We start from the raw sequence: 23,483 nt of genomic DNA, 5'->3' as shown, positions 1-23,483 counted from the left end.
GCAGATCTGCTTGAGGGATGAAGAAGATGCCATGTAATCATCAAGTCAATGTTGTTTCCCACCTCCCCTGCTCTCCTGCATTCTCTCTCCTTGTGAGATGTTCCAGCAAAGAGGTAAAGAGGACTGACTTATCTGAGGTGTAGGAGAGCTCTTATGAAACGAACAGAGAAGACTCAAATCTCAAAGTAACTAATAGATTCGGTGCCTTTTTTTCCCACTTCAAATGAGCCTCTCTATTTGATTGTCATCACCTTCTATGAAATAGCCAGAAACACAAAGATGGACACAGTTCTAAAGTTTTTTTTTTTTATTTAAAAATAACTGGCATTTAAGACTCAGACAATGGTGCAGCAGAGACATTTTTTTTTCTTCTGTCACCATCCGTTCTTTTCCTGACCAGAAGAAAATGCCATCATCTTCTCATTACTCAAATAGTGATACTCCACCAAATGGAGCCAGTTCCAGAACAGTTTGTTGAACAAACTTCATGAGACATGGTGTGGTGGCTTTAGTGGATTTGATATGATCTAAGGCAGAGAGGAGAAGAGATCCTCCCACACACATCTTCAGCTCACACATCTAGAGCATTGTCTTCATTTTCCTAGATGGTCTGAAAAGCTAATGAATGTCTATTTAATAGTAACTCCTTTCCTATTTATCATTACAAACCATGGGACTTGTTTCCAAAAGGTTGTTGGCCAAGCATGGAGAAGGTCTGTCCAAAGTCAAAGGGGGATTTTGGAAGGAGGAACCTTCTGGAAGCACGTAGAGGAGACCCACGTTGGTTATCAAGTCCTGGAGAAAATTGCTGGGCTCTTCCCTTATGGATAGCTACAAGACAGGCCTAGAGATTATTTAAGAGCACAGTAAGTGAAAGACGCTCTCTCAACGCTGCTGTGCCATCGCTTTTGAGACAGTTAATTTAATTATTCTGCATAGTTTTGCATTGGTTTTGATGTCATTGATGAAATCTGATTGTCCTTTCTTTTCGGCTGTACTATGAGTGCCCACTTTCCACCTAAAGGTTGGGTCACGACCACTTCACAAATCTAACCCTTTAGGATTTCACTTTTTGCAACAAGCAAAGGCTTCAGCCTGTGATGGAGGTAGGCAGGGGCCATTTTCTGTACCAAGCATGTGCATAGACTTGCTTGCCTGCAAGAGAAGTATAACTCCATTCATGCATGAATATTAAGACTGGTGTTTTTTCTTGCCCATAAGGCTCTCAGCAACCAGGGAATCCTAGCAAATGGAGTTGGAAGAGATGCTGAGAGCTCACTGACTCATTCCCTTTTCCCAAAGGGATCAATTCTAGCTAACCTAGCCCAGACTGCTCTTTCTTTAGCATGTGCTTAACAAACTCCAGCATTGCAGATGCCACAGCTCTCCTGTGTAGTCTAAGTGCTTCACCAGATGCTTGCCATGACATTTTCATCAAAATTTCTGAGGGACAGCTTTGCCTGCCCAGGCAGAGAACTCCTGGGAGACCTTATCCTACAAGATTATCCACTCTTGTTTCTGTCCACTCCCAAGCTCTGTTACTACTCTTGCCTTCCCTGCTCCTCTTTTTCTCCCTCCATCCAGGACTCCAGAATGCAACTGCCAAGTGAAAATCTAGAAGAGGGATTGTGCATCCCTCTCAAATGTGCCATTCTCTGTCTCCAAGTGTTTAACATTCCCACAAAGAATGTTTCCACTCAAACACCAAGATGCATGGCCTGGTGAAGAGGAAAGCCACGTACATGTTTGAAGCAAAAGAATGGCATTGTATTGTCTTTGAACTCTCCATTTTCCTCCTGATGGTAGAAAATCTTCTATAAGGAGAAGGATTCAACTGGACTGGTCAAGATAAAGACTGGAACTGGAGTCACAGTAGAGACCTGGACCCTTCCACATTCCCTGTGCTCTGTGTAACTCAGATTTGCAGGGTTTTGGAGGGCTGACAGACCCTCTGCACTCCCCAGAGTGAAACATCATGGCAGCGATACCATGTTAAAGGCTGGAAGGTGTTTGCACCAGAGTTTCCACTCTGTCTTGCTGAGTTAAAGCAGGGTCTAGCCTCATTAGTGTTAATTACAGACAAGAAAGAGGCATTCATGAAACATGAATAAAATTTAACAAAATCCTGTGGTTCTGCTCAGGCCTGGTAGGCTGCAGAGAAGAGGCCAGAAACAGTATATAAAAATACCAGTTTGGGGTGAAAACAAATGCATTTCTCCCCAGGCATTCAGGTCTTTAGCCAACCTCCTCTTTGAACTATATTCCTTTGTAAATGGCAATTGAGCTCTCTGGGATCTGGCTGCGAATTCCTGTCTGTAACAGAGAAGCATGCACCACAAAGATGCCCCTTGGCTGATGCACACAAATGAGATACCTAGAACTACCCTGGACACCTGAGAGGGTGGGGAATAGGTGCCCTCCTGGAGAGGAGTTAAAGTCCAGACCGACCACAGCTCCCGTTTCTTGTTCCATATGGATGCTCCCAGAAGCTCCGTCTACCTTGCCTTATTACTGTGCTCCTCCTCCTACCCTCAGAGCCAAACTCCCTGGCTGAATTTTTCTCCTGCCCCTAAAACACAATCTGAGATGCCATCAAGGAGTCTGCTTGCAATGCAAGAGGGGAAAAGCCCTGCAGGATATAGGCCTGCCTTATGCTTCCTCAGGTTATCTAGAAGGCCATGGTAAAGTTCTTAGCCTTCCTCAAAACCTTAAAAATAGTTCTTGAAACACAATGAGGAGCATTTACAAGGACCCCTGGAGGCTGTGAGGAAACTTGGCTCTTTTATCTCCCCTTCTGCACCACAAGCAGTGAAAGTCCACATACGTCTGGTTTTGTTGTTCTTTTCAATCACCCAAAACTGTTGTAGAGCTGTGGTCGGTCTAGGAGCATTTGCCACATTCTGGCCAACACTGATACCGAGATGGTGGGAGGCTGACCTCTGATGGAGCACCACCCTGCTAGGTGCTGTACAAACACACCGTAATAGGTGGGTCCTGTTCTACAGAGCTTGTAACAAGGGAATTACAGAGTAATTTAAATCAGAAGGGGCTAGATCAGGTTTCTCAAGGTCCAGTTCAGTCAAGTTTTGAACAACCCCAAGGGTGGAAATCCTACAGTTTAACCACCCTCATGGTGGAAATGTTTTTCCAAATAAACATTAGATTCTAATGAGTAAGAGGGAAGGGCCCAGTCCTGCAAAACACTTAAACACATATATAAATGCCTTTGCAGGACTTGCTCCCTTAGAGGTCATCACTAATCACACACGCAAATTTTGGTGTTGAAAGGTTTGCAGCACAAGGTTTGGTTGTGCCAAACCAAACCTTCACAATGGCTCAGCGGTCAGCAGAGTGAGATGGGCGGATGAGAACTGGGGCAGGGTGCCAGAGGGGTAGAAAGGTCAGTTAACCATTTCTAAGTGTCTTTCCCCTTTGTGGAAGTGCAATATATTGAATCACTTCAGTTATTGTTTTGTAAATTGATCAGAAGAGATCCATATTTCCCTTGCAATCTTATGGGCTAGCTGGAGAGGGTGCAATCAGGAGCTCATGAATATTGTAAGGAGCTTTAAAACCAATCCACAACTGTTAAAGTAACATTGAAACTGTGACTGTGTCAGGGTGGTGGTTTGTTTTGCTTCTGTTCTCCCCACCTATAAAGTTTGAAGCTTCCCAGGTTAGCTGGGAAGGTCACATGGACACAGACACTTACTTGTAAGGGGGAGAGGGAAACCAACTAACTGAACAAGCTGTAATTATTTAAAGATGTAAAAAAATATATATTATGAAGTAGTATGGCTACCAATCCACATAACTTTACACCTTTAGAAATAATGGAAATAAAACAATGATAATAAAACCAGAAGGCTGCTGCTTGACTCTTAACTACGCTCGTGGGCTTCTTGGCAGGACCTGGGATGATCACAAATGAAGTACACCTGGAGAAGCAATGCTGCAATGGGTCCTGTCCTAGGGAGCTCATAACAACAGAATTACAGAGTAATTTAAGTCAAATGGGACTATATCAGGTTTCTTAGGGTGCTGTTCAGTCAAGTTTTGAATATCTCCAAGGATGGAAAACCTACAGCCTCTCTGGGTTCCAGTTCCAGTGTCTGACAACTTTTAAAATAGAAATGTTTTTCCAAATAAACATTAGATTTTGATGAGACAAAATCATTGGCAAATTGACTCAAAAACTGAGTCATTGCAAGAGACTGAGCATTCTCAGCTCTGGAGTCACACAGAGCCCCCTCGTAGGTAGGAACTGGATGACCAACACAGGATGACAAACACCAGAAGTGACAGACCCAGCAACAGAGCAGCAATTCAAGGCCAGGCTGGATGGGCCTTGAAGCAACCTGATCTAGTGGAAGGTGTCCCTGCCCATGGCAGAGAGGGTGAAACTAAATGATGTTTAAGGTCCCTTCTAACCCAAATTGTTCTATGATTTTAATACAAAGGGGTGAAAGCACCCAATATTTTTTCTATGTAGCAGGTAATCCCCCTAGTACAGGGGGAGAGGGAAAAACTCTTTAGGACACTTAAATACCATCACGACTTACCTTTTTAGTCTGCTCACTAACATGGTTGTGTGTAGTAGGCTATTGCTCAGCCTAAATTCTTTCAGCTGAACTCAGAGGCACCACCCTCAAGCCCAAATCATGTTACCAGCAAGTGCTGTACTTCTGCAGAGGGTGGAGGTGGCTGAGCACAGCTCTCCTACAAGCAGGCACCCAATCTTCCTCCTAGGGTGCTCCATTTCCCTCCCAAACCAACCAGGCCCTGGACACCAGTGCAACTGGTAGGACAAGTACAAACAAAACCCACCCCATCATCACCAGCTGAGGCGCTCCCCTGCTATTTGAAGGGGAGGGATGGGGGTGGGATAGGTCCTCCTCCCCTATAAAAGTGGGTGGGTGGTTTTGGGTGTATAAGGTTATGTTGAGGTCAGGTAGGTATGTTAGGGAGTAGGTTAAGATGCTGTGGGAGGTGGTTGGGGGCAGAGGAATGTGTATGAGGGAACAGAAGGGGGGCAACAAAGTAGGGGAGAAAGGCTGTGTGGTCTGCTCCCCTGATGCATGTACAGGGTGGGCCTGAGAAGGACAGTGGTTTGGGGGCTGGATGCAGGAATGTGGGGCTTGGGGGGGAGTGCAGTGGGTACCCCCACTGCCCTGGGGGGACATGGGTGAGAATAGAATGAGAGCTCTGGGCTCAGTTGTCTTGGAGAGCTGCAAATTGATGCTTGGCTGAATGTGAGAAGATGGGGAGTTCTGTCCCCCACCTAATTACACATGGAGGGTCTGGGCTGTGCCTTGAAATCTCTGCAGGAGCCTTGGACAGGTGTGTGAAGCTGTGGTGGGACATCCTCCACAGCAGATGTGTGGCTGCCATCCCTGTGTGCAGGTGAGCTGGCAGCACGGGTGTGTAGGTAAAGTTGTGCTGAGGTACGTGAACCTGGAAGCTTCATCCTTGTTATGCTCCAGTGTGGGTGTTTGGCTTCTGTCTGAGCACAAGGACTGGAAATGAGCCCATATGTGGGGATGATTTCTCCTGCAGTGGTACCAGCTCAGGTGGTTTGCTGGGACAGGCTCTGGGGTGCGGTGGTCGTGCTCTTTGAGAGATGGGTGTTGTGCCCTGCAAGAGAGGGCTGGGGCTTGTTCTCCTCCTTGCAGGGGGACCATTTTGGAAGAGACTGTAGTAGGTCCAGAGTAAAAAGGTGAAGTAGGGAGAACCAGAGACAACAGATGCTGGTTCTTTTGATGCCCTGGGGTAAAGGTTAGGCTCTCCTCTAGAACAGGAGCATTACTCTGCTGTCCGGAGTGGTTACAGCAGGGGGAGTATGTGTGTTAAAATCTTACAAAGTACTTGGCACTTGTAGTCTCTCTTGACAAGCTTGTTGTGAACTGAATGAGCAGCAATCAGAGCTGTGCAGCTCTGCAGGTGACGAGCTTCCTTGGGGCCTGGGCTCTGAGCTGTGTGAGAGGTCCTGGGGCTCATTCCATGCTGCCTGACATGAAGCCAGTGCCTGGATAGTCAGGAGGAAGACCCAAAGGGCATGGACAGACCCCTTGGGTGACCTGTGTCCAGCAGCCAATGCTGCTACCAGGGATCCAGATTGCTGCTGGTGCCTTTGGCAGCAGGAGCATCTTTAGCTGATGACCTGCAACAGGCTTTTCTGTAAAGTCTGTACAAACTGTAGATTTTTTTGGGTGAAACTGGAGCAGGTCTGTGAATAATTATCCTGTGTCCTAGGTGATGCAGGAATGAAGCTCAGACTTTTACTCCTGGTAAAGCTAGTTTGTACGACCAATTGATATCTTCGGTTTCATGTCTTGGATCCAGGTAATGTTCCCTGATGTTTTCCTCTTGAGTCCTTCCAAAAAGGATTTGATTTGTGCTGGAGCACATGAGGGCTTTACAGCCATGCTGCCTTGTCTGCTCCTGTTGAGGGCATGTCCATACATCAATGCTGTTCACAGCCCTGTGGAGGTAGCTGCTGGCTTAGATGCCTCTTCTGGGCTAAGATCTTCAGTGCACAAGGATTTCTCCTGGATGTGGCAGGAGCATGTGGCACTGAAGGTTTTGGTTTCACAGTCTCTCTGAGCTGATGCAAGTGTGGGCTGCTGTATCTGAGCTAGGTCAAACAGTGGAGAAGCTGAGATGCTAGCATGAGGTGGGAATGCCTCTTCTGATGGGGTGTCCATGCACAAGATTGCTGTTGATTTTCACATCAAGCACTCTGAACCTTGTACTGTGTGCTGTGGAGTTTGAAGCCGAGCCTCTGGTCAGTGCTGGTCTCTGGGATTAGTCTGCAGGGAGAATTGGCACTGTGGGATGAAAGCCAAACTGTGCTTTCCTTGCCCCAGAGCCTGTTTTCTTGTACACCCAGTCCTCAGAACCACAAGTGACATGCGGCTGGGATTTCATGCTAGAAACAACTCCTTATGTACTGGTGTGACTTCCTGGAGGGAGCTACAGGGTGCTGTAGGGATGGCGCTGCTTCATCTCCCCTTCATCCAGAGTCTTCTGATGCTAGCAGACTTCAAGGTGCTGCTAGTAGAGTGTATGAATGCTCCCTAACTGGCCCCATGCTGTTGCAGTCAGTGGGGCAAGCAGCTGGTAAAGCAAGGGGAGGGGATGAACTAACTCCAGTGCTGATCAGGGAGCAGCGCTTGTCATGGTGGCTGTATTGGGAAAAGGATGGCTCGCTGGCCTGTTTTGGTTCATTAATATCTATGTAAGGTTGCGTTTCTCCTTTGTACTGGGACGTCAAGGCTGTAACTGAGGGAATGGTTGGAGTCAGCTAAGCTTTTGTTGTCGGTGGGGACAGAGATGCTAAACAGTCTGATTTTAGGTCCTCTATGACTCCTAGCGAACCTGCAGTAAGAAAGGATTTCAGGAGATCCCCAGGCCAAATTCCTGCTTGTGGGGCAAAAACTACCATTAGAGCAGGTTGCTCAGGGCCTTCTTTGATTGTCCTTGGGGATACCCTTAATTCAGAAATTCCCTCACCTCCCTGGGCCTGAAAGGAATCTGTTTCTCTTTGTGGACTTTGCCACAGGGACTGGAGTGAGGACAGGGGTGAGGAGATTGTGGTGAGCTCAGCCTCTGATTTTGTGTATTTCTGAGTTGCAACTTTCCTTCAAGTTCAAGGCACCAAGTGTGAGAAGGACCTGCTATTCCCTCAACAGTTGCAGGAGATGCCAGAGGGCCCATCAGTGAGGAAGTTCCAGCTGCTGACCTCCCCTTTTGTGGGACAAGTGGTGGCCAAGGTGGGGGGAAGCAGCCGGAAGATCAGTGTGAATGACCTGAATGCTCTGAGGCTCCAGGACTCTCAGGTGAGCTGTACTTGACAGGAAATTATTGGTCCATGACAAGTCTGAGGCAAACCACCATTGTCCTGGATCTGGGTCACGGAAGGTGCACAACCTGCAAATGACACCAAGTCTGTGTTTGAGATGGACCATTGGCTTTGTTTATAGCTGCTAAATGGGTGCAGTGCCTGTTTTGGAGTACCATTCTGTGTTACAAGGTCTGGGATCAAGGTTACTGCAAGGAGAGGCTGTTGCAGTGATGTGGCTAGATATGGAGATACCCAAAATTATTTGCAGTTTTGAGTCAGTCATGCTAATTCTGTGCCTCTCAAGGAATGAGGAGTTGGTATTGGTGAGGGCTGAGACAAATCAATCAAACAAATCAAACAAGACAAAACAAATCAAAATTTGTTGATTTCTTCAGTATGCAGATGTCAGAAGCAGCAGCCTTGTTTCCCTCAGCTGTGAACTTGCATGATTGCTTCCCTTATACCAGAGCAGGGTTTCACCTGGCTAGGTTGACATGTCTGTGCTGTGGGCACTTGTGAGATAGTCAAACTGGGTCAGTCCTGCTGGGGGCTTCACTTGCTTGACTCCCCCCAGGTAATGACTTAAACTTGACTGACCAAGTGCTGGTGCAGCCTCAGCTCTGATTACATGATAGTCTCAGCTGGGGGCATAGATGTGAGCTGCTCAGCAGTCATTTGTGGCCAGGCTGTGGCTTCAGAGCCACCCTTGAGTTAGGTCACCCTAGCCTGAGACACTTGAGGCCAGCACAAAGTGGGGAGGCAAACAGAAAGCAGTGATGACAGACTTCAGAACCCTGTGTGTCTCTCCTGGTGTGACTCTGGCCTGACAGGAGCCTCTGGTAGAGCTTCACATTGGAGTGGCATTTGAACGCTTTGTGCTTCATGTAGACAAGGAAGGGATGCTGCAGCTCTGATGGGAATGGCTCAGATGCTAATAAATCCTGTGTTTGGGGTGGGGGGATGTGCCTTCTATCAAAAGGATGTTGTAGAAAAGTCACTTGTATGGAAACAACCAGAGGTTATATGGTTCCTCAGTACATCCCACCTTTTTTCTCAGGTTCATGGGAAGAACTTGTACTTGGCATTTGTGGCAGCTGAAGGTCCCTTAGGACCAACTGCAGAAGAAGAGACAGTGCTGCGAAGAGAGGCTGCTAGTGGGGCAAGTTCTCCTGCTCAGGAAGGGCAAGAACAGGTTTGTACTCCACAGACACATCCCCAGGATGAGGAGCTGCAGGAACTCCAGCCCTCAAGACCTGAAGTCCCAGATGCAGCAGAGGGTCCAGGCAACTGGCTGCGCTTCCACTTTGGCTTGTTTGGCAGCGTTCGGGCAAATGAGTTCTCAAGAGCAAAGAAAGCCAATAAGAGGGGAGACTGGAAGGACCCTGTACCCAGGTATTTAGTGGATTCCTCACAAACTATGCTTTCTCCTTGCCTCTCGTTAAGGAGAGACACTCTTCTGTCTCTAAACTTGTGTAGGGATGCTCTTAGCCTTGTCTTTTTTCTCTTAATTAAGATAAGTAGGTGTGAGAGATGGCATGAGTGGGTGTGTTCAGCCAGGGAATCCACAGTGCACTTGCAGGATGCATGTTGCCTGCCAGCCTGGGGATCATAGAGATAAACTTTTAGGATGCCAGACTGAATCATGCCCACAAAATGCCAGTTTATCCCAATTACATGTCTTTTAAAAAAAGCCTTGGATAAATAGCATGCATCTAAGGCAGCTGAAGTGATGCTGTTAAAGGCAGCAGTGCATTGAAAACATGGACTACAGTCTGTATCCTAAGTCCCACTGGAAGTGTACTGAACAAGGTGTAAATATTGGAAGATTGTATGGACTCTGCTTTTGTAAGCCATTTAGTCTGAGTGGTTAATGATGCACAAGGTGGGTCTGGCCCCTGTGTATGTGCTGTACTCCTTGGGGACAAACTCCATGCTCCCCCATCCTGCAATCTTTTGAAGAATTACTTTATTTCTATACAAGTAATTTGAGATAGTTTTGTGTGCTACTTTCAGCATCTGTTTCCCTGACATATGGACCCTACCACTTGCTGGAGCCCTTGGTCATCTGGCTTGCCTGCTGAGGAGAGCCAAGGTGTTGATACCTGTCCCTGCCTGCTGCTTTCTCTCTGCTAGGGACCACAGGGCAGCAGCATGAACAATTGTCCACAAGCTGTGTGGGTTCACGCCAAATTTTTTGGCTGAGATCATTACAGATGTTACTTTGAATTAAGGTGGTGGCCTGGTGTGTTGGAGTGCCTGCTGTCACCCTGTGCACACAAGTAAGTGCAGTGATAAGCTGCAGGGAAGCAGCAGCTGGACTAGGGTATGACCTTTGATTCCCACTTGAACTGTGGCAGTCCTCCTGCCTGAGGAGGCCTGGGGGACTAGTACGTCAAGATGTCTCCCTGGGTCTCATGAGAATGAGTAGCCATGTGTGAGGGCTGATGCCTCGCTGCATTCTTCTCAAGTTTGTCCTGTACAGGCTTTTTTCTCACCTCCCAGTAGCTTTTCACTCCATTGCTATGCTGTGCTCTTTCTGTGCAAGTTTCTTCAGCCAAAGCAAGATTCAAATGGTTCAGGGATGTTTCTGATGAGACTTCAACTTCTCTGTTTCTCCCAGGCTGGTTCTGCACTTTGAGAGTGGAGGCTTCCTTGTTTTCTACAATTGCCGAATGCACTGGTGCTCCTCTCCGAGGGCCAATCCTGCTTCTGACATCCTGTCTGTGGAGTTCCACCGTGGCCAGGCACTGGATGCCCTCCGTGCACCCATTCCCATCTGCTACACCCTCTTAGACCAAAGATATTTTTCAGGGCTGGGTGAGTTCCAGGGCATAATGGAAGAGCAAGAAATAGAGGAAGGTGGGTGGGATGCCTCCAGATGCAGACCTGCATGTCTGAGCCTTTTTCTCCTTAGCCTTATGGCTTCTGGTTGATCCAGCTGAGGGTATGTGGTAATCTCGCAGAGTTCAAGACTTGCAGTCTGTAGCCACTTCAGATACTTGGGTGCACCCTGTAAGCCCAATGGTGCAGTGCCCACTGAACTGTCTTAGTGTGGATGGATTGGCTTGTACTTGTGGAAGAAAGGAAGGTCTGCTTAAGGGTAGTGGGAAGAGAACATCATCCAGTCCAGTCGCAGCTGTAAGTCTACTCTTGTATGCCACCTGTGACAGGGGCAGTGGCATTGCTAGCTGTGGTCCTTGAGGCAGAAGTCACAGACTGGAGCCATAGGTCTACATCATCTTGATAACAAATATCCTTATTGTCTCCTTATTTCTAACCGTTTCCAGGGAACATCATTAAGAATGAGATCTTGTACCTGGCCAAGATCCATCCGTTAACACAAGGCTCTCTCTTGGCACTCTCAGATCTGGAGCATCTGCTTGACTATGCCATTCAGTTTAGCTTTGACTGGCTGTACAGCAAGCTGCATGACAAAAGGCTGCATCTTCAGATCTACCAGAAGAAGCAGTGTCCCCTCGGGCATACAGTGATGAAAGGAACCCTTGGACCCTCAAATAGCTTTAAGAGACTCACATGGTGGTGTCCTCGGTGCCAGCCTGCAGTGCTGTCAGGGGATAGGGATCTTTCCCCAGTCACTGAGTGACCTGGCTTAGTGTTCCTCCTTTCCTGGAGAGTGTCTAGGTGGTCTCTGAACTATGCTCTTAGTTGTCCTGAGAAGGTTTTCATGGTTTCTTTTGAGGCTGTTGAGTTTGCTCCTTAGGGACAGTGAGTTGGCAGAGTTAAGTGCTTAGTGGAAGTCACAAGAATCACTGCAGTACTGTGTGCCCCTGGGTGCAAAAAGGGAAGCAGTGGTACATGTCTACCCTTTTTGTCACAATGATGCAACAGTGCAAATGGTTTGACCAGTTCTGAGGAGTCCTGGTCAGCCTGCTCAGACTACAGTAAATGGAAAGCGTAGGGTGTTGAGGAGACAATTACTGGGTCTGAAGTGAGCTTATCCCTTGACCCTGGTGTGGTAGAGTTTGTAGAAAGGAGCATATCCCTCTGCCTAAATAACTTGGTATTAGATAACCCTGCCTCTGCTTGTAGCTGAATACCTGTGTGCTGGGCTGCAATTAGGTGTGGTTAAAAGTAAGAGCTGACAGAAGAAATGGCTCTTACAGGAACAGCTGCTTCCTCTTGAGGGGAGAAAATAAACCTCGGCAGTGCTTGATGGAGCTCATCTCTGCCCCCACAGGTTTCAGTTCTGTGACAAACTTCCAATTCCAGATTTTGCTGTTGAACACAGTATTTTTACTTTTTTTATGATGGAGATTGCATAAAACTCATGATCTCCAAGGTAACTTGAAAGCAGAAAGGCTTGGAAACAGAGATGATGTGGTCCCTCCTTTGTTGAGCTGTGTGTGTCTATGCAGTAGGCAGGATCTGTTGTCCTCTCTCCCAGGATCTGGATTTATTTGAACAGACTGTTGACTTCTGTGAAAAATAAAAGCTGGCGTTAGAACTGCTGGTGATGTTTGTCTTTAGTTCAGTGTGTCTTTTCTGGATTTAAAAACTGAGGTGTACAAGGGAAACTACCTGTAGCGGATGCTACCTGCAGCTTTCCAAGGCCATGTAAAGGTGGCTCAGCAGGAAAACTCTGTGCAAGAGAACTGGATCTAAAGGTGATTGTAAATCAACTGGGGATGCTGGAGTTAAACACCTTGGCAGTAGGCTGCCTCCCAGGCAAGATTTGGACAGACTCTCCCCTGTGAACTGTGAGGCCCTTGAGTAGTCCCAGGTTATGAAACTGCAGAATAATCCAATTAATGGGGTTATGGTGCCAAGGAAGATGGTTAATGTCACTTCTGAGCATGTCCTGCAGAGTGTTAGCAAAGGCCTGGGAATGAAGCATGGTCTTTCCAGTGCCTTTCAAAAACAACCCACAGAGCAGCCCAGAAGCTGAACCTCACAGCTTGAGGAAATGAGATGGCAGCTGGGTGTCTGAAGGGAGGCGTGGGTGCAGGGAGCTGCTTGGAGGCCTCAGGTCCTGGCTCGAAGCAGTGGAGGGTGACCCCACAGAAGTACCACGGGGGAGAACGATGAGACCTGACGTAAATCAAAGGAATAAATAAAAGCCCTGCCTCAGGTGGGGGGTGGCAGGGCCGGGCTGCCTCGGGGGCAGTGCGGGGCCGCCTCAGCGGGGCGGGGCAGGTGTTGTGTCTCCCGGCGCCGGGCCTCAGTGAGAGAGTAGGCCGGGCTCCGTGGCGGCCGGGCCGCGCGTGGCCCGCCCGGATCCTCCCGCCGCCGCCGCGTGTGGAGCCGCTACCCAATCACCGCCGGCCGGCCGGCGTCACACCAGCTCCGCCGCCTTTCTATTGGCTGGCGCTCCCCTGGTGCGAGCGCGTCTCGGCCAATGGATGCCCCGCCGGCCCACCGAGCGATGGGACGAGCGGGTTGATTGGCGGAGGGGCGGGGCGGAGGCGGCACCACCCGGCTCTCGTTAAGCACCGGGCGGGGTGGAGTGGGGGGGGCGGCGGGCGCAGGACGGCGGCGGCGGGGGGGGCGATGAGCGCGGCCCCCATGGAGCTGCTGAGGAAATGGCTGGGCCACCCCGAGGACATCTACAACCTCCTGCGGTTCAAGATGGGCGGCTACCGTGCCATCATGCCGCGGATCGACCCGGTGAGCAGGAGGGGATACGGGGCCGGGCGGGGGATGCGCTTCGCTATCTCCGCCGATGCCCAGAGCGGGGGAGGAGGGGGTTAGCATCTTGCTGCGCGCCTGCGGCGTTGCCATAGGTGAGCGTTGCAGGGCCGCGCACCGGCTGGGCTGTGTGCGCCTTGCACGGGCTCGGTGCATCCCATGCGTTGCACCGACCTGGCGGGCATCGCACCGGCTTCGGGTTTCCCGGGTGTTGCTCGGGGCCGGTACCCTGCGTGCATTGCACGGGCTTGGTGCTTTGCACTGGCCCCAGGTTTCCCACGCGTTGCACAGGACCAGTGCTTTACGCTGATGCAGTTCGCAGCGTGCATTGCGCCGGCTCCGGGCGTTGCAGGATCCCGCTGTCACCGGCTTCGAGCGGTGCATCATCGTGATGCTTCCCGTGCATGGCACTGACGCAGGGTATTGCACGGCCCGGGCGTTTTGCACCGGTGTCGCGCATCCCACGTATTGCACGGCCCGGGCGCTTCGCCTGCATTGCACCGATTCCGTGCGGTTGGACGGCCTGGGTGCTTCGCACCGGCTTTATGCTTACGTCTTCATTGCACGGCCTCAAGTATCACACCAACCCGGTGCCTCGCACCGGCTTCAGGTTGTCGGTGCATTGCTTGGGGCCGGTACCCTGCGTGCATCGCACCAGCCCCGAGTGATGCAGCGGTCCGGTGCTTTGCATGCATTGCACGGCCCGGGTGCTTTGGACCGGCTTCAGGCTTTCCATGCATCGCTCAGAGCCGGTACCCTACGTGCATCGCACCGGCCCCGAGTAACTCGGGGGCCCGGTGCTTTGCTTGCATCGCAGCGGTCCCGTGCATTGCACGGCCGGGGTGCTTCGCAGCGGCTTGATGCTTCCAGTGCCTTGCACGACTCCGGACACCGCACCAGCTTCATTCAGTGCTTTGCTCTTTCCATGCATTGCTCGGGGCTGGTACCATGTGTGCATGGCAGCGGCCCCGAGCGCTGCGGGGGCGCGGTGTTTTGCATGCATCGCACCGGCTCCGTGCTTTGCACCGGCTTCAGGCTGTCGGTGCGTTGTTCGGAGCCGGTGCCCTGCGTGCATCGCACCGGCTCCGTGCCCCACAGGGCCGCGGCGCTCGGCCGGGGCGGGCACCGAGTGGGTTAAGGGGGCGGGCAGGCTGGGGGGGGGGCGGAGCGGCCGCAGCCCCCCGCCGCCGCGCCCCCATGGCGGCTAGCTCCAAAGCCGTGGCCCTCCTCAAGCGGACTCTGGCCCTGTCACCGCCGCGGGGTCCCCCCCGGGCGCTAGGGCGGCTGCGGGGCGGCGGGCGGCGGGCGCAGCTGCAGCGCGGTGCCCCCGCGCCCCCCCCGGCCCCGCCGCTGCCCGCCGCCCGCCTCCAGCCGCCCCCCGGCTCCCCGCTCTGCCCGCAGGACTCGCTGGGATGTGGCCTCCGCACCTGCTACCGCTACCTCAACCAGACCAGCCGCAGCTTCGCCGCCGTCATCCAGGCCCTGGACGGAGAGTTGCGGTGAGCGGGAGGTGGGGGGTGGCTGGGAGGGGGCGGGTGCAGTGTCCCCCCCCACGCTGGGGTTCCCCGGGAGGTGGTGGCTGCAAGGCCCCCCCTGACACCATGGCTCCCCGGGAGGTGGTGGGTGCAAAGCCCCCCCCCGGCGCTGGGACTCCCCGGGAAGTGGTGGGTGCAAGGCCCCCCTTGCACAGGGTCTCCCCGGCAGAGCCAGCCGGGCGGTGGTCTGTGCAATTTCCCCCTATGCCATGTTCCTTCAGCTGAGCTGCTGGAAACGCTTCCCCTTCCACCCCTGTGCAAGCAGATCACCCGGGTCCAGGGCTGAGCTGGCCGGGAGAGCTGCCATCCAGCCCCACCCCCTGCAGCTGGACGTGGGGGTTCCCACCTCCCAGCTGGCTGTCACGCATGATTCCCCCCCACACCCCCCAGCTGGGTTCCTGGGCCCAGCAGGCCTGGGGACGGGCACCAGCAGACGGTTTAAACTCGTTGCTTGGCTGTGTGCTGTTTATGACACCCTGGGAATGTGTCCCAGCGGTGCCAAGGCTGGCGCCGACCTTCAGGCTGGCTGGAGGGACGTGGCTGTGCCAGCGGGAGGAGGTGAGCAAAAACCCTGGGGCTAACCGAGGGTCTGCACGCTGCCTGGAAGCAGCTGCCTCAAAATCTATGTGGGCATGGGGTGGGGGACGGACGGACGGACTTGCTGCACACTCATTTTTTTGCCATACAAATTTTGCTGACCCATGCAGGAAAGTTTCGGCTGGTCATAATTATTGCTGTTGTACCAGAGGACGCAAAGCTCAGCTGGCCTGTGGCCTCATGCATATGTGTGTATATATATATATATATATAAAAAATTATATATATAAAATTATATAAAAATTCCTTATCTTCACACACTAGTAACTGATTTCAGTGTGTAGATCTCTCAAATTAATCCCAGAATGGGTTAATCATCAAAATTATGGGTTTGTATAAATTGTACTGAATGTGTCTAATGCTGCGGTTGCAACTCTGCTGAGCAGTTGCAAGCGCCAGCCTGAACACTGGGTTATTTTTTTGGGTTTCTGAGCCCAAATTTGGCATTTCGGATGGTGCCCCAGAGTTGTCCATTGATTATGAAATGGTGTCTGCAGCCTGTTTTGACAGGAAAGGCAAAGGAATTCAGGATTTTGGCTGGGGCTGAGTGGAAAGGTACAAGTGGGGCCAAGAATTAAACTTTTTTTTCCCCATGCTCGGTATATTACATAATGTAGAAATTAAGAAAAAAAACAAAGAGCCAACCAATAAACCACCTTGAAACCTGTTAGCAGTGTCGGTATGTGGTGTGCTTGCCTTGATCATCCTGCAGTTATCTTTCTCGTCTGTCTTTTCTGTTCTTTAATTCTTGAATTGCGGCTTGCTGGGATCAGGAAGGCTCCCTCCCCTCAGGGCGCAGAAGCTTCTGCGTGGCATCCTGAAAATGCTGTTGCCAGATCTTTGCAACCTATGGCTGTGTGAGGGCTGCTGCTGAACTGCAGCTGGCTCTGTAGTGGAGCAGAAGGAACTAATTTTCAAAGTGTAGTAGCTCTGCTGGAGAGTTCAGGGACAAAAGAGGGAAATGCAAAATAGGCAGAATGTAGAAACAGGCAGAGCAGCAAGCTTACCGAAGGAATTGATTTTGCTGGATTGTGTCAAAGAAGTGCTTTTGTTGATGTTATCTCCGTTAGGGGGTTAAACTGAACCTCTCTGGTTATGGACTGCTTAATATTTGCCTCTGTGCTTGCTGGTTGAAGGAGCTGGTGGTAGGATTCAACACTAAAACAACCGTGCCATGCTGAGAAATGCAGCACTGCCTGGGGTCTGCTTCCAAGCACGCTGTCCTGTGCCACAGCCCAGTCCCCTGCCCTGCTGCAGCTTTGTTTGCAACTTCCGTAGAGTGAAATCTCCTTGTTTGAAGGCTGGGGAAGCGTGAAGCTCTTGCTCCCTGGTTCACATCCCTACTCTGGGGAGAGTTTCCATGCATCCCCCAAGGACTGTAGGAAAACAGAGAACTTCTGGATGAGCGCTTGGAGCGGTGCTCCCTGCACCAGGATATTTATTGGTAGTTGAGCTAAAATGTTTTGTTCCTTCTTGCTTATGTTTTTTGGCCCCATAAACCGTGTGATTTGCTGGCGAGGGCCCTGCCCTGCCCATTGCTCCATGATTAGGGTGTTTTCTTAGACGGTGGGAGGCTCAAAACTGCAGCTTCATCAGCAGCTGAGCCAACATCCTAGCTGGCGGTGGTGGAGAGGAGTGGTGAGCCAACATCCTAGCTCAGGGTGGTGGAGTGATGAGCCGACATCGTTGTTCGTGGTGGTGGAGAGGAGGAAGGGGATGCTCCTGCCTTCCCCTGCTGCCAGCCCCAGGGTCCTGCCTGTCCCTGGGACCCTTTGGGATCCATTCCTGTAGGTTCCGCTGCTTTGTGGGGCTGGCAGAGGGTGAATGGTGGCAAGGAGAAGGGAGACCTCCTCCCCTGGGAAGGGGGAGCTGTGCCTGGGACAGGGCTGGAGCTTGAGCCCTGAGATGAAACCAGGCTTGCCCTTCGGAAGTGAGTGCTTCCGTTGTATAAAGTGGAGGTACTGCCAGAGGGTCCTCTTGCCAGCTTTGCTGCATGAGTTTTCTGGTGAAGACTGGCTTTGGTTGGCCCCTGCCATCCCCATGGATCTCAAGTTGGAGCCCCGCTGGGAGCATGGTGCCTGGGAACCCTGCAGAGAAATGGGGAGCTGCAGGCAGACCACGTTCACTATGTAGTTGTTTTTATTTCGTGTTTCATAGAATCATAGAATGGTTTGGGTTGCAAGGGACCCTTAAAGGCCAGGCCCCCTGCAATAAGCAGGGACATCTTCAACTAGATCAGGTTTCTCAGAGCCCTGTCTAGCCTGACCATGAATGTTTCTGAGGATGGGGCATCTACCACCTCTTCGGGCAACCTGTGCCACCGTCTCGCCACCCTCACTGTAAAAAATTTCTTCCTTTGATTTGCCCAAAGCACCACAGAGCTAAGCTCGGTGTGTGATGCAAACTAGGGATGCAGTTAAGGTTTGGATGCAGAAGTGGGGTTAAATAAGTATTTTAATTATGCTGGGCTCTGGACTTGTTGCTAGCTCTTCCCTTGGGACAGTGTCAATGTGAGACATGCTTCTGAGATGGCATTTCAGGTTCTGCTCCACCTTTCTTGGTTGCTGCCGGTGGAAGTTGCTGCTGAGAGGGGAGCAGGGAGTCCTGGGCACTTGCATCGTGTCAGATAAACCTTTGCAACCCAGTTGAAACGGAAAAAACTCAGTCTTGTGAAGGAACAGGAGGGCATGAGAGAGCTGCTCATGAGCACTCAGATGTGTGGTTTGGTGGATGTGTTAAATACCCTTCAGTTAAGCTAAAAATGCAAAATTTAACAGTATTGGCCCTAAGAACCAGTCAGTTTTCCCTGGCAACTTAATCAGCGCTTGCATGTTGTCATCTTGGGAGAGCAACACTTTTGCCTAGCGATTAGCATTTAAGCAGTCCAAGCTGTTCTTCATTTGTTAAACAATTAATAAATGCATCATCCTGTTGACGTATCACTGCTTATCATTGCATTATAACTGCATTATCAATGCTAATCATTTAGCACTTGGGGATTGTTTTGTGTAAATCCTGGAGCTGGAGCCAGTATTTCTTGCCATCAGGACCGTTCTTGCTCCACGTGCAGAAATACAGAGCCTGGGTGGGGAAGGCAGGGGCGGTAGGGCCAGGGAGTGGCTCTCCAGCAGCTTCCCACTGGGGTGCTGGGACACCTGCGCTGGCTCCAGTGTCTTGTGCACGGAGATAGAAAATACGGGGTGGTTTTGGCTCTAAGCTGTGAGTCTTAATGTTCCTGTTGCACAGTGAGGCACCCCGTTACACCCCCATCCCACCAAACAGGATGAAAGTGTGCTGGGTGCAGAGTATGGGAAACACTAGGAAAAGTACACCTGCGTTTTTTCCCCTTCCCTGTTTTGTATTTGCTTTTTCCGATGAACTGACCTCAGGCTCTGTCCTCTGGGTCCTGGCGAGTGCTGGCTTTGCTTGCATGGTTGAATCTTGCTTGCGGGGTTGGACCTGGCAGTGACCTGTCCTGCCCGGGGAGACCTTACAGGCCTGTCCCTTCCCCAGTACGCATCTTAGCCGAAAGCCATGCCATAGTTCTCCACATGAAGGAAAAAACCTGGGTTTTCTAACCCAGCTCAGGCATGCCACAGCTTTTGCAGCGGTCAGCCCATAGGGACTGTGTGCTGAGGCACCTCTGTTGCTCGGAGTGGAGGTTCAAGGAGATGATGAGCAGTGTAGGTAGGTGGGAAGTGCTGCTCTTGGTGCTTTCCATCCCTAACCTGCTCCTGTGACCCTGGGATTCTGAGCAGCGTGTTTCTAATTCATTTGTGTTCCTGCACTGTGGGGGACAGCCACTGTCCCCAGGTGAGGGCTGGGGAAGCTGGCACCCTGGATCTAGTTGAAGATGTCCCAGCTCATTGCAGGGGACTTGGACAAGATGACCTTTAATGATCCCTTCCCATGCAAACCATTCTGTGATTTGATGGAGGAGGGATTATTGCATGTGGGCATCCCTTGACCAAAGCTGGTTTCCAAACTAGGAGACGCTAGGGTACAACAGTGGGAGCCGGGAAGGTGTCCACATCACTGCGTTCTCTTCTGCTCAATGACTGAAGTATTTTATCACTTGAAGTGTGAAAGTGAGTTGTGCTGGAAGTGCTCACATCCTCCAAAGGCACCAATGACCTGGCAGTGCCAGTGTGTGCCATGTTGAGCATGGAGTGCGTCTGCCAAAGGCTGTGCGGTTCATCTTGGCTGTTTGTCCTGCCTAATAGGCAATCCTGAGTAAGGGATTTTTGTTTTTTCTTCCTCCCCACTCCCAGACATGCCGTCTGCATATTCTACCTAGTTCTCCGTGCCCTGGACACTATAGAGGATGATATGAGCATCAGCTTAGATATAAAGGTCCCGATGCTGCATGAGTTTCACTCCTATCTTTATCAACCAGAGTGGAAATACATGGAGAGCAAGGAGAAGGACCGGCAGGTGCTGGAAGACTTCCCAACGGTAAGGCATCCATCATCTTGTTTCAGCTGCCTTGTGTCACCTTTGTGTGCACGGTTGTCTTTCCATGTTACACCTGCCTGTGCCTGCTGAGCTCGCTGAGTCCCTGGTGTGCCCATAGCTCTTTCAAAGAGCTCCATCACCTGCACGTGGGGCTGGATGCAGAGCTGGGGGGAGAAACACAGACGTCGTGCAACTCTCTGTATGAGCCAGAGATGATTTGTCTGGAAAAGTTCCAGCTCTAAAAAGTGGCTTTTTGCCTCCGCTGTTGGAAGAGTAGGTGACCATCGCCTTGTGGACAGCGGTTTTGGATTTGTTGTCGAACACTGTGCATTGCCTGGCTTGGGTGTCCTGTGATCCCTAACAGGGTAGGGAGAGGAGGAAAGCTTGTCTGGCCATCTGGCTTGTGGATAGGCTAGCATTTGCAGTGGTCCTGCAGGATGTGCCCTAGAGCTACAGGAGTCTCTGTGCAGATCTTTAACATGTTTATGAGATATAAAGCTCCCCTGGGTGTTGGTAACAATATTGCCCAAAGTCTTCTTGCTCTAAGGATCCATCTAAAAGGAAGCCACAGAGAGTCTGCATCTCCACTAGCAAGCTGAAGCAGTATCAGAGCCTGTTCTTTGACCTGGAGGCCGACTGAGAAAGTCTGGCCATGTCCAAGCCATTACACTCTCTCAGCGTGCTGAACAGCATGGTTGCATCGCAGACTGTCCTTGGGAAGTGTTTTCTGACCCACGCGACTTCCCAAGCACTGCCTGGGGATTGCTTGGGGTCAGAAGCACATCAGGGACCGTGCTGCTCGGGGGGTAGCTGCAGGGGACTGAGTCCGTACTTGATATTTAAGCTACTGGTGCAGATGTAGCTGTAGGGCCTTGACTTTGTGCTGAAGGTGCTCAGGATGGCAGGCAGCAGAGCTGAAACAACGATGCTCATCCTCGGCTCCTGCCAGGTTTCAGCCCCAGCAGAAGCAGTGGGGTGGTGGAGCTTTGCTGCGCCGAGACGCAGCATCTCCCAGTGCCGTGTGAACCCACAGAGTAGAAAGAGGAATCTGTCTGGCCAGTCACCCTAGAGGGGATGGACCATTAAGCCTCCAGCCCAGGGAGATGCTGTGGCTGGAAGGCAAGGCTGGGCTCTGCTGGGTGGGATACAGATGTCTGGTTTCGGTGAGGGCCAAGGACCGGCCCTCGGTGAATGCTGGAGTTTTGCTGATGCTTGTGTTGATCAGTAATAACTGGGTTTATTATAAGTTCTGTTTAAGAGAAAGTATAATAATTAGTGAGGAGCATTTCGTTTCTGAGGAAGTTCTATTTTGTTCAGCTTTTTAACATTTTAAATTTTTTGTACCCTTACCAGGCTTTCCCCAGCAGCAGTAATAGGGTGATTGTTTGGAAAACTGAGATGTATTGTAAATTTTGATGCTCAGCATTGGGATAACAGTGGCTGTGCCCTACCTAGGAGGGAGATGCACTATAGGATGTGACTGAGTCAGAGGATTTTTGATGTATAATGATAGATAGCCAGGTGTGTGAATGACTTGGTACTTTAGAAGAGCTTTTGAGAAGGTGTTTATGGCACTTAATTGTTCTCTCTTGGTTTGTATGTGTTATTCACTGGGGCAATCTGAGCTCATGTTCAGGTATGGTTTTAATAATATTTGGCAGAGGTGTACTTGCAAGTCGTGCTTCTCTGGGTAGTGGATTGAAGCCATTGAGGCAGAAGCAGAGTCGATATGCTTATGTTATAGACAGAGTGAGGCACAGGGCAAGGACGTGCCACCAGCCGTGGATAGAGTCAGGAGGAGCGCCTGGGTCTGCAGTGGTGCCTGAGCAGCAGTTGTTCAGACCGCTGTCCTTATCAGACACACACCCTGGGCTGGCTGCAGTTACCCACTGGTGGAGAATAAAGCTTAGTGCAATAAAATGTGGTGCTCCACAGTTCTGGGAAGGGGAGGGATGCACTTTTAAATTTCTTTTCACTGTGAAAAGGGATTGAGTCACTGCCTCATGTTATTGGACATGCAGAAGAAAGATTTCACACTTTCTCTGTTGCTTGATGCCTTTCCAGTTGTGCAAAGAGTGTCCTGCAAAGCCAGAGCTGGAGAGGGCTCAGGGGAACAGGACATCAGAAGCCTCCTTGGTCTTTTCCCATGGTTGAAATAATGGAGTGCTCTCACAAATTACAAAAAAACCCAACCCAGCTCTGTGTACCAAGCATAGCTAGTTTTGTCCTGTAGCTCCCAAACGATACTAGCCCAAGGCCACAGAGCCTTCCCAAAGATACTGCTGTGTCTGATCTCTTGCCAGAGACCATACATAGTGTTAGACTGAGAACACACTGAGCCTCTCCTGTAAGGGCCTTGAAACAACTCTGGTTGTTGGAGTTGTCCTAGATCTCCAGCCAAGGCAGCATAAGAGCCTGGTAAACAGTCTTTTTCTGATTTCTTAATAAATGTGGAGCTCTGCTGGTTTTTCCTGACTTTGTTTCCTCCCCCACCCGCTCCATGTTCATTTGTGCTGCAGATCTCCATGGAGTTCAGGAACCTGTCAAAGGTCTACCAGGATGTGATTTCAGATATTTGCCACAAGATGGGCATTGGGATGGCGGAGTTCTTGGAGAAGAAGGTGGATTCTCAGCATGAGTGGGATAAGGTAAGTCAGCCCAGACTGAACGTGAGTAGAGTCCGCCTTGTCTCTGGGGAAAGAGGAGATGGAGCATCCCTGTGGGCAGAGGGTTCAGTTGGGTGAGGGAGGCTGTGTGGGATTGGGAAGGCTTTAAGAGACTGCTGGCCCTGTGGCTAACAGCAGGACAGTGCAGATTGTGGTTGTTGCCTACCAGCACGTGTTTTGGGTCACCCATCACGTCCACTGTTCCCCCGTGGGCAGTTCATTCAGCTGCTGGAGGCAGAGTGGCAGCTTGGTGGGACATCCTTGGTAAGGTGTTTGCTGGCCATGGGAAAGCTGAGACATTCTAGGGAGGGCAATGAGAACTTGCAGAAAATGCACTGTCGATTACTTCTGAGCATCATTTTTTCAGAATTTGCTGTGGGAAATAGGCAGCATTTTGTAACAACTGTTCCTTTTATCTTGTTTTTTTCTGCCCCTTCCTTTCTCGGTGCCTCACAGTATTGTCACTACGTTGCTGGGCTGGTGGGGATTGGCCTTTCCCGTCTCTTCTCTGCATCAGAGCTAGAAGATCCTATCGTTGGGCAGGACACAGAGCTGGCAAACTCCATGGGCCTTTTCCTGCAGAAAACCAACATAATCCGTGACTATCTGGAGGACCAGCTGGAGGGAAGGGAGTTCTGGCCCAGAGAGGTGAGGGAAAGCACTGCCTTGGGGGGAGTGTTTCTGCTGTCCTTCTTTGGGAAATGCGCTAGGACTGAAGGTGCTGTTGTCGCTGCTCCAATA

The 23,483-nt window shown here is 50.8% G+C and overlaps 2 protein-coding genes across 3 annotated transcripts in view; both read left to right on the top strand.

Annotated features, from left to right (window-relative positions):
- Positions 1–7,685: 7,685 nt before the first annotated feature.
- NEIL2 (nei like DNA glycosylase 2) lies at positions 7,686–12,376 on the top strand. Its single transcript, XM_080388120.1, has 4 exons — positions 7,686–7,838; positions 8,901–9,235; positions 10,464–10,660; positions 11,131–12,376. The coding sequence occupies exons 1-4, from the start codon at positions 7,701–7,703 to the stop codon at positions 11,445–11,447; spliced, it is 987 nt and encodes a 328-aa protein (XP_080244246.1). The 5' UTR covers positions 7,686–7,700; the 3' UTR covers positions 11,448–12,376.
- Positions 12,377–13,337: 961 nt separating this feature from the next.
- FDFT1 (farnesyl-diphosphate farnesyltransferase 1) overlaps positions 13,338–23,483 on the top strand; it is a 16,427-nt gene continuing 6,281 nt past the window's right edge. Inside the window, exons 1-5 of one of the 2 annotated variants that reach the window (XM_080388307.1) lie at positions 13,338–13,468; positions 14,891–14,988; positions 19,893–20,076; positions 22,596–22,724; positions 23,199–23,390. In XM_080388307.1, the coding sequence (XP_080244433.1) occupies positions 13,352–13,468; positions 14,891–14,988; positions 19,893–20,076; positions 22,596–22,724; positions 23,199–23,390 (720 nt within the window). In that variant the 5' untranslated portion in view covers positions 13,338–13,351. Of the gene's footprint in view, positions 13,469–13,535; positions 14,989–19,892; positions 20,077–22,595; positions 22,725–23,198; positions 23,391–23,483 lie in introns of those variants that run through there. The other variant, XM_080388306.1, reaches the window with a different exon arrangement.

Source organism: Falco punctatus (genome assembly GCF_963210335.1).
Source record: "Falco punctatus genome assembly, chromosome: 5".
Taxonomy (NCBI): domain Eukaryota; kingdom Metazoa; phylum Chordata; class Aves; order Falconiformes; family Falconidae; genus Falco; species Falco punctatus.
The sequence above is the reverse complement of the archived record's forward strand: the minus strand, read 5'-3'. Positions and strand labels throughout refer to the sequence as shown.